Raw genomic sequence first — 11,627 nt, forward strand, 5'->3', positions numbered from 1 at the left:
CACTTAAACTCAAATGACACCAAATCAAATAAGTACAGCTTTTCAAAGCAAAAAATGACTAATTGGTTCATAAGAAAACTCTTAGGACTAAACGGATCAACATTCCTCCATATGAGATTTATGGATAAGTTTTCCTTAAAAGTAGTGATTAAATTGGAGAAAAAAAGTCATTTAAAATTAAAGAATAATTCTAATTATTTATTTTTGATAATCTAAACTTTATCGTTTTATAAAAATGTTATTTAAAAAAAATATATAATAATTTTATTTCAATTATTTATGTGTATTTTAATAATCTTAATCCTATCGTGCCATAAAAGTATAATTGAAATAAATATATAATAATTTTATATGATACTAAATTATAACATAATAAAATAAATATTCAATTTGATATTAATAATAATAGTTAAATTGAAAATAAAAATAGTAACATACAATTAAAAGTGATTCTAATTATTTATTTATTTTATTCAGTTAGAAATATATAAATAATAATAATAATAATAATAATAATAATAATGGAAGTTATAAAAAAAATTATTTTAAAAAATTAAATATAAGTATGTTACGGTTAGATTAAGAAAAAATAGATAAATTAATTATGTTGAGTATTGATTTTTCTTCAATATATTATATATAATTATATATATGTATATAAAGTTTAAATTAAAAATATATATTTTAGCCCAAACAAATCTGGCCACCAATTTTGTAGATAAAATGATCTAAATCATTCATGATGCCATGTAAGATAAAAATATACATTTTTTCATAAACTCTTCTAGTATATTATATAGATATTTGAGTGTATATTTTGAAAATAATTTTTACAAATTTGAAATTCGAAACTTATTTAGTGTGCAAGCAAGGTACTTGGAAACTGACGGGTAGCATTATTTTGTGCAAGGAAGGTGCTAGGAAACTTCTCTAAGTGAAGAGGCAAATTTATTACAAGGAAGGTATTAAGAAACTTTTTTGTGTTGTAACCTGTATGTAGTGGAGAGAGAGAGAGAGAGAGTAGTGGAATGATGAAAGAGGGGAGAAGTAATGAGAGAAGAGAGGTGAAAAGGCAAATTTGCAGCAAGGAATGTGTTAAGAAACTTTTTTTGTGTTATAACCTGTGTGCAGTGGGGAGAGAGAGAGAGAGTAGTGGACCGATGAAAGATGGGAGAAGTAATGAGAAAAGAGAGGTGAAAAGGCAAATTTTCCTCAAGGAAGGTGTTAGGAAACTTTTTTTTGTTGTAACCTGTGTGTAGTGGAGAGAGAGAGAGAGAGAGAGAGAAAGAGTAGTGAAATAATGAAAGATGGGAGAAGTAATGAGAGAAGAGAGGTGTAAAGGTAAATTTGCCGCAAGGAAGGTGTTAGAGCATCCTTAGGAGTACCCTTATATCACCTCCTTACTCATAATAAGGGGTTTTGTTGTCAAAAAACACCCCCATCAAGTCCCTTAACCCACCCCCTAAATAAAAGTGTTGCTACAGTCACTGTAGCCCCCTCATATTGATAAATTCTTATTTTATTGCAGCAAAAGGCAGGGAGGGAACTGAAGGGCGCCAAAACTCTCTCAAGAATCTCTTTCGCTGGTGTAGGTCACTTTTTTTCAATTGAAGGTTATTTTCATCAAGGAAATTACAAAAAAATAAATAAACAAAGAAGGCAATTTTTTTTTTCCTACTCACTAAATTATTTGACAATGAGCAAAGATACAATATTATAACAGTTATCATGGGAATTGTAAACAAATAAAAGAAAAGGAATAACAAAGCCTATGTCAGAAACCTCCTGGTTTTAGGAAAACTTTTCAATGAATTGAGAACAATGGTTGCACTTCCAGTGGAAAAGTAATATATCTATGCTAATGGTTAAACCAAGTTCCGATCTGTCCTTCTTCCTTGGCTCACAACACTTTAGTGCTAATTTTGCAAAACAGCAGCAACAGAATAACGACAAGCAAAACAGCAGCAACACAGTAGGTGAACGTAGTAGCTAGAGAAGGGGCCGGACGTCCGGCCGGAAGAGAGCGTAGACTGCTCTGTTTATACAAAACTGCTCTGTTTTTATTATTACAAAAATATTCAAATTTAAAAGCAATTAAATTTATTATTTTAATAGAATAGAGAAAAAATAGAGAGTTTGTTAAAAGAAATAAATGAAAAAGTAATTCCTAAAATAAGGAATGAATTTTTTAATAATATTTTAAGGTAAAATTTAAGTAAACTGGTGAGAATGCTCTTAGAAAACTTTTTTGTGTTGTAACCTGTGTAGTGGATTGAGAGAGAGAGAGAGAGAGAGTAGTGGAATGATGAAAGAGGGGGAAAAGTAATGAGAGAAGAAAGGAGAGATGAGCGGGAAATATATTTCGGCTTAAATAAATTTGGCTATTAATTTTGTAGATGAAATTATCTGAATTATTAATGATGTCATGTAAGACAAAAATCTACATTTTTTAAAAAATCTTTCTACTATTTTGGCCCTATTTGGCAAGCGGATTTTTAATTTTTTTGCCTAAAATTTACAAAAAGTTAAAATACGTTAAAATAGTCAATAAGATAAAATCTCACATCAATTTGTTTGGCAAAAGACCATTAACACTAAAAAAACTCCTTACGTTGTATTTGATTGGAGGATTTGGAAAGAGATTTAGAAATGAAAATGAAAAAGGTGTGTGAAATTAGGTAAAATGTAAGCATATTTTATTCACATTTCACTTACTTCTTTTTTTTCCTTTCCAAATCCTCCAACCAAATACAGAGTTAGTGTATTTTTCCCAAATGTAACACACTAAAAAATCCCTTAGTGTATTTTTTCTAAATATAACACTCCAATAAATGTAACACACAAAAACTCTTTAATGTATTTTTTTCAAACATAATACTCTAATGTAATACATTAAAAAACTCATTAGTGTATTTTTCTCAAACATAACAATATAACATTCTAAAAAAATTCCTTAAGATATTTTTTCTTAACGTAATACTCCAATCAATATAACACAAAAACTCCTGAGTGTATTTTTTTCAAACGTAACATTCTAATGTAATACTCCAATGTAATACTAGGAAACCACATTAACAGAAATGTAGATTTTCATGCTCGACAACTAACATTTCTGCCACCAATCCTCCCAAAAAGAATCTTTTACACCCCAACTTTCCATTCCCATCCCAAAAACGAATTAGAAAATTAAAAAAAATGAATTACAAAAATGTATTCACTTAAACTCAAATGACACCAAATCAAATAAGTACAACTTTTCAAAGCAAAAAATGACTAATTGGTTCATAAGAAAACTCTTAGGACTAAATGGATCAACATTCCTTCATATGAGATTTATGGATAAGTCTTTCTTAAAAGTAGTGATTAAATTGGAGAAAAAAAGTCATTTAAAATTAAAGAATAATTCTAATTATTTATTTTTGATAATCTCAACTTTATCGTTTTATAAAAATGTTATTTAAAAAATATATATATAATAATTTTATTTCAATTATTTATGTGTATTTTAATAATCTTAATCCTATCATGCTATAAAAGTGTAACTGAAATAAATATATAATGATTTTACATGATACTAAATTATAACATAATAAAATAAATATTCAATTGGATATTAATAATAATAGTTAAATTGGAAATAAAAATAGTAACATACAATTAAAAGTGATTCTAATTATTTATTTATTTTATTTAGTTAGAAATATATAAAAAACAATAATAAGAAGAATGGAAGTTATAAAAAAATTATTTAAAAAAATTAAATATAAGTATGACAAATTTACTACAAGGCAAATTTACTTAAATTAATACTAGCCTATCACCCGTGCTATGCATGGGATAATTATAAATATTTATATTTGTTTTAGACTTTTTTTAAGATGTGAATTATATTTTTTAAGATTTTTTATAAAAATAATTTAACAATATTATCACTAACCATAGTGTATGGGAGAAATTGAAAAAGGTACTGCAGTAACTATGCACAGATTGTATCTATAATTATTTATTTGAGAGGATTTTAAATGCTGATTAGGGGATTTTGACCAAATCAATAAATGCAAACATGTGAAAAGACAAATGGATTGAAAAAAGTTAATAAATGCTGATCAAGAGAGTTTGACCAAATCAATAAATGCTAAGTTTTTTTTTTAAATAAAAAAATTAGAAAATTAAGATTGGGATATTGGAGCTCCCATAGGCCTTGGGGTTAAAAACCCCATTTTGCTTAATAGATAGATAGATAGATAAATAAATGAAAAAAAAAACCCATTAAATTAATTACAATCACATTAAAAAAAAAACTATTGAACTAATTATAATCACATTTTTCTTTCTGTGAGTATTTATGTTTATCTAACTTAGATCATATTAAAAAATCAAATTATAATTTTTTTTTGGCTAGACCAAGTACAAATCAAAAAAGGAGATAACTTCAAAAAAATAACCATTAAACTAACTACAATGCAATCACATTAAAAAAAAAAAAAAGAACCATTGAACTAACTACAATCATATTTTTCTCTTTGTGAGTGTTTATGTTTATCTGACTTCACAAATATTTGTGATTTGCATGATTTGATTTTTTAACTGCAATCACATCACATTTTTCTCATAATAAAAATAAATAAATGAAAAAAAGGAACCATTAACACATTAAAAAAAAGAACCTTTTTTAAACTATAATCACATCACATTTTTCCCATAATAAAAATAAATAAATGAAAAAAAAGAACCATTAAACTAATTACAATTATATTAAAAAAAAAAAGAACCGTTGAACTAACTACATCACATTTTTCTCTCTGTGAGTGTTTATGTTTATCTAACTCGAATCATATTAAAAAATCAAATTATAATTTGTATTTGGCTAGACCAAATACAAATCAAAAAAGGAGATAACTTCAATCATAAAAATCACAAATATTTTTATGCTATCTAACTACAATCATATTTTTTCATAATAAAAAAAATAATTTGTAAAGAAGAACTATTAAAACAGTAAATAAAACGATTAAATCACATTTAAAAAAAGAACCATTGAAATAGTAAATAAAAAGAATATTTAGAACCATTGAACAAATTACAATCACATTTTTTTTTGAGTGTTTATGTTTATCTAACTTCAATCATATTAAAAAATCAAATTATAAACAAAAAGAGATAACTTCAATCATACAAATCATAATTTTTTTAACGCTATCTAATCATTATCAATAATTAAAAAAATCAATCACAAATTAAGACAATTGATAATTTAAAAACACAATAATTTATTTTTCAAAAAACATAGTGAGTTAAAAAGATCAATTACAATTTTTTTGGGTCAAAATACAATCTAATCATCATCAATAATTGGTACATTATGTGACCCTAATGAGTACAATCCCCTTTTGTTTATGTTTATCTAATTTCAATCATACTTAAAATAAAATTAAAATAGTAAATAAAAAAAAATAAATCACATTAAAAAAAACCATTGAACTAACTACAACAATCATATTAAAAAAAAAGAGTCATTGAACAAACTACAATCACATCACATTTTTCCATAATAAAATATCATATTAAAAAATCAAAAATAAAATTAAAATAGTAAATAAAAATATTAAATAACATTTAAAAAAAATCCATTGAACTAACTACAACAATCATATTAAAAAAAAAGAGTCATTGAACAAACTACAATCACATCACATTTTTCCATAATAAAATATCATATTAAAAAATCAAAAATAAAATTAAAATAGTAAATAAAAATATTAAATAACATTTTAAAAAAATCCATTGAACTAACTACAACAATCATATTAAAAAAAAGAATCATTCAACAAACTACAATCACATCACATTTTTCTCATAATAAAATAAATAAATGAAAAAAAGAATTATTAAACTAACTACAATCACATTAAAAAAAAAAGATCATTCAACTAATTATAATCACATTTTTCTCTTTGTGAGGGTTTATATTTATCTAACTTCAATCATATTAAAAAATCAAAAACCCATAGTAAATAAAATGATTAAATAACATTAAAAAAAAACTCATTGAACTAACTACAACAATCATATTTAAAAAAAGAGCTATTAAACAAACTACAATCACGTCACATTTTTCTCATAATAAAATAAATAAATGAAAAAAAGAACTATTAAACTAATTACAATCACATTAAAAAAAAAAAGAATCATTCAACTAATTATAATCACATTTTTCTCTTTGTGAGGGTTTATATTTATCTAACTTCAATCATATTAAAAAATCAAAAATAAAATTAAAATATTAAATAAAAAGATTAAATAACATTAAAAAAAAACTATTGAACTAACTACAACAATCTTATTAAAAAAAAGAGCCATTAAACAAACTACAATCACATCACATTTTTCTTATAATAAAATAAAGGGTAAATTACATTTACCTCCCCTGAGGTTTCTGACAAATACAGGGACATCCCATGTGGTTTGAATAATTACAATAACCTCCCTTACTTTATCTGACAATGTCAAGATTTCCCCAAAATTTGACCTCCGTTTATACACCTAACCGTCCCTGCTGATGTCATCAACTATAAACACTAAAATACCTATAATGCCCTCAAGTACCTATAATGCCTATAATGCCTATAATGTAAACACTAAAGTGCCCAATGTAAACACTAAATTTTATTTTTTTATTTTAAATATATATTTTTATTTAAATATTTTATTTTATTTTGTAAATATTTTAATTTTTTAATTTTAAGATTTTAAACTGAAAACACAATTTCATAATCAAATCATAATCAAACATATAACTCAAAACTCAATTCAAAAATTATTTTCAAACCTCATAACCAAACACATAACTCGAAACTCCACACTATTTTCAAAACTCTACACTCAAATCATAACAAAACACATAACAAAAAAATTAAAATATTTAAAAATATATTCATAAAATAAAATAAAATATTTAAAATAAAAAATAAAATTTTAAAAATTTGTTAATATTTAAAAAATATATTTAACATAAGTTCGTATTTTTCTTAAGTTTGTGTTTAGTTATGAGTTTTGAAATAATTTTTGAATTGACCAACACAACCATAAAACTCAATTCAAAAATTATTTTCAAGCCTCATAACTAAACACATAACTCGAAACTCCACACTATTTTCAAAACTCTATATTTTTTAAGGCTCTATGAGTTTTGAAAAGATTTTTGAAAATTTATAATTGAAATTGTAATTGTAAAAGATTTTTGAAAATTGCTAATTGGAATTGTGATTCTTAAAAAAATATTTTTTCGGAATATGTTTGTACTCAAAACTCAATTCAAAAATTATTTTCAAAAACTCATAACCAAACACAAATTTAAAACTCAATTCAAAACTCAAAACCAAACTTTTTCCAAAACTCTATTTTAAAATAAAAAATTAAAACAAAATATATTTTTTTTAAAATTATTTTTAGAATTGTGATTTGAGTGTGGAGTCGTATTTTGAGTTATGAGTTTTGAAAAGAAAAATTTATTTGGTTTTAAGTTTTGAAATTTTTCGAATTTATTTTTTTAGGGTAAATATTTTATATTTTAAATATTTTTTATTTATTTTAATGTGCATTATATTTCATACATTTATGTGTTGTATTTTTTAATATTTTAAATATTAAAATTTTTTTTAAAAAATTATTTTTTATTTTAAATGTATCATTTTTATTATAAATATTTTTAAATTATTTTATTTTATGGTTATGTTGGTCAAAGCAAAAGGTTTTTTCGTCTCTTACTTTATGACAGTGATGTTGGTCTTGAAGAAAGGGTTTTTCGTCTTTTTGTAGGCAAAAACAAGGGTAATATGGTTATTTTATATAAAATACTAACGTCGTTTATGCAAAATAGACAGAATGGGGGAATCTTGACATTGTCAGGTAAAGTAGGGGAGGTTACTGTAATTATTCAAACTACAGAGGAGGCCTCTGTATTTGTCAGAAACCTCAGGAGAGGTAAATGTAATTTACCCTGAAATAAATAAATGAAAAAAAGAACTATTAAACTAACTACAATCATATTAAAAAAAAATCATTCAACTAAATATAATAACATTTTTCTCTTTGTGAGGGTTTATATTTATCTAATTTCAATCATATTAAAAAATAAAAAACCCATAGTAAATAAAAAGAGTAAATAACATTAAAAAAAACCCATTGAACTAACTACAACAATCATATTAAAAAAAAAAGAGCAATTGAACAAACTACATTCACATCACATTTTTCTCATAATAAAATAAATAAATGAAAAAAAAAACTATTAAACTAACTACAATCACATTAAAAAAAAAAGAATCATTCAACTAATTATAATCACATTTTTCTCTTTGTGAGGGTTTATATTTATCTAATTTCAATCGTATTAAAAAAACAAAAATAAAATTAAAATAGTAAATAAAAAGATTAAATAACATTAAAAAAAACTATTGAACTAACTACAACAATCATATTAAAAAAAAGAGCCATTAAACAAACTACAATCACATCACATTTTTCTCATAATAAAATAAATAAATGAAAAAAAGAACTATTAAACTAACTATAATCACATTAAAAAAAAAAGAATCATTCAACTAATTATAATCACATTTTTCTCTTTGCGAGGGTTTATATTTATCTAACTTCAATCATATTTAAAAATCAAAAATAAAATTAAAATAGTAAATAAAAAGATTAAATAACATTAAAAAAAAAATCATTGAACTAACTACAACAATCATATTAAAAAAAAGAGCCATTGAACAAATTACAATCATATCACATTTTTCCCATAATAAAATAAATAAATGAAAAAAAAGAACTATTAAACTAACTACAATCATATTAAAAAAAAAATCATCCAACTAATTATAATCACATTTTTCTCTTTGTGAGGGTTTATATTTATTTAATTTAAATCATATTAAAAAATCAAAAATTAAATTAAAATAGTAAATAAAAAGATTAAATAACATTAAAAAAAAAACATTGAACTAACTTCAACAATCATATTAAAAAAAAGAGCTATTAAACAAACTACAATCACATCACATTTTTCTCATAATAAAATAAATAAATGAAAAAAAAGAACTATTAAACTAACTACAATGACATTTAAAAAAATAACTTCAATCATATTAAAAAATCAAATTATAATTTTTTATTCGCTAGACTAATTACAAATATTTTTATGCGTTATTTAACTACAATATTAAAACAGTAAACAAAAGGAAAAGTCAAGAAGGAAAAAACAAAAAGAAGACTTACTGTTTGCATACGTGGTCACTGAAGTTGAAAGTGTAGAAGTGAGAAGTCAAGAAGGAGAAAGCAAAAAAGAGACTCACTGTTTGCAATAGGTATGTGAAAAGTTAAAAAGAATGTGTGTATTGAAAAAGTTAAAAAGACCTGAAAGAATTTAATAAGTGCTAATTTTTTTTTTTAATGTATAGTATAAATATATAAATTTTCATTCCAAGACTTCACTCTTCCCAGATTTTTAGTGATTAGAGTTCCCAAAACTCCATTCCAAAGGTTTTCTTGGAGGAATAAAAAATTATTTATACGAACGAACCATATAGTACAACATTTATAAGAACGAACCATAATGCTCTTGGAGATTATATTTTACTAATCGTCTAATTGTTAAAAGAAAGAAGTGTAATTATAAACCGTAGTGTAATTATAATCTTTATCCACCCCTAATATTATATTAGAACTCTCACAAAATTTGTGGATTAGAGATAGATATAAATAAATAGATAGTATATTTGTTTTAAATTTTTTTTATCTACAAATTATTTGTTTTGGAAAAGGTACTGGAGTAATTATGAGAGAAGTCAAAAAGTCTTGTGGGTTGAGAGAAGTTAATAAATGCTAAGGTTAATTTTTTTTTAAAAAAAAAACAAAAAATTAGATGTTTAGGATTGGTATATTGAAGCTCTCACAGGCTTTGGGGGTTAAAAACCTCATTTTGCTTAATATATAGTATAGATAAGAAATGTGTAACTTAAATGGCAAATTTACTACAAGGAAGGTGTTAAGAAACTTTTTTGTGTTGTAACCTGTGTGTAGTGGATAGAGAGAGAGAGTAGTGGAATGATGAAAGAGGGGAGAAGTAATGAGAGAAGATAGGTGAAAAGGCAAATTTGGTGCAAGGAAGGTGTTAAGAAACTTTTTTTGTGTTGTAACTTGTGTGCAGTAGAGAGAGAGAGAGTAGTGGAATGATGAAAGATGGGAGAAGTAACGAGAGAAGAGAGGTGAAAAGGCAAATTTTCCTCAAGGAAGGTGTTAGGAAACTTTTTTTTGTTGTTGTTGTAACCTGTGTAGTGGAGAGAGAGAGAGAGAGAGAGAGAGAGAGAGTAATGAAATGATGAAAGATGGGAGAAGTAATGAGAGAAGAAAGGTGAAAAGGTAAATTTGCCCCAAGGAAGGTGTTAGGAAACTTTTGTGTTGTAACTTGTGTAGTGGATTGAGAGAGAGAGAGAGAGAGAGAAAGAGTAGTGGAATGATGAAAGAGGGGAGAAGTAATGAGAGAAGAGAGGAGAGATGAGTCGGAAATATATTTTGGCTTAAATAAATTTGGTCATTAATTTTGTAGATGAAATGATTTGAATTATTAATGATGTTATGTAGGATAAAAATATACATTTTTTTAAAAATCTTTCTACCATTTTGGCCCTATTTGGCAAGCGGATTTTTAATTTTTTTGGCTAAAATATACAAAAAATTAAAATATGCTAAAATAGTCAATAAGATAAAATATCATATCAAACCCATAATCACTTTAATTTTTCTCTCATAAAATATTATATCTAATTACAAAAAAATTTAACCATTTTCCAAAACACAAAAATTTTAACCTACTAAGGGTTGTTTTGAAAAGTTAGTTAAAAGTTAGTTTTTTTTTTGGTTTTTTTGATTTTTTTTTAAAACGTTTATAAAAAAAAATAGAAAGATAATATGACTCAAAATAGGTTAAAAGTCAAGAATTAACTTTTAGCCAAGTTTCCAAATTGGCCATAAAATAGCCAAAAATTAAAATAATTTATTAAAATAACCAACTTTCCAACCGAGACCATTATATAGATATTTGAGTATATATTTTGAAAATAATTTTTACAAATTTGAAATTTAAAACTTATTCACTTTGCTTGGTTTGAGTTTTCAGAAAACACTTTTCAAAAAATTTTACTTTTTTGTTTTTCGTATTTTTTTGTTTTCATTGAATTTTTTTAATATTTTAAGTAATTTTTTTAAAAAATTTTAGACACACGTAACATAAATACACTTAAAAATTATAATATTTATGAAAAAAATATTTAAAAATTCACTAAATACCAAAAATACAAAAATTCAATATATTTTTCATATTTTTATATATTTATTAATTTTTTAAAATATTTTACTATTTAGATACATTTATAAAAGGTACATCTAAAAAAGTAAAAAAAATTATTTAAAATTTAAAAAATATTCACTAAAAATAAAAAAAAAATACAAAAAAACAAACACACTTATTAGTGTGCAAGGAAACTCATGGGTAGCCTTTTTGTGTGCAAGGAAGGTGCTAGGAAACGTCTTTGGTTGTGGTTGTTTGGCTCGCTAGGAGGGAGGAGGGA

General features: G+C 24.1%; 1 protein-coding gene across 1 annotated transcript in view; it reads right to left on the reverse strand.

The window, feature by feature from the left end:
* The window catches only part of LOC145793723 (monothiol glutaredoxin-S15, mitochondrial-like), a 98,734-nt gene that overhangs the window by 75,737 nt on the left and 11,370 nt on the right, over positions 1–11,627 (reverse strand). Inside the window, exon 4 of the mRNA XM_082876593.1 lies at positions 7,130–7,149. Within this exon, the coding sequence (XP_082732719.1) occupies positions 7,130–7,149 (20 nt within the window). The remainder of the gene's footprint in view (positions 1–7,129; positions 7,150–11,627) is intronic.

The sequence above is a fragment of the Camellia sinensis genome, chromosome 6 (genome assembly GCF_055761805.1).
Source record: "Camellia sinensis isolate YWXY chromosome 6, ASM5576180v1, whole genome shotgun sequence".
In the NCBI taxonomy this organism is placed as follows: domain Eukaryota; kingdom Viridiplantae; phylum Streptophyta; class Magnoliopsida; order Ericales; family Theaceae; genus Camellia; species Camellia sinensis.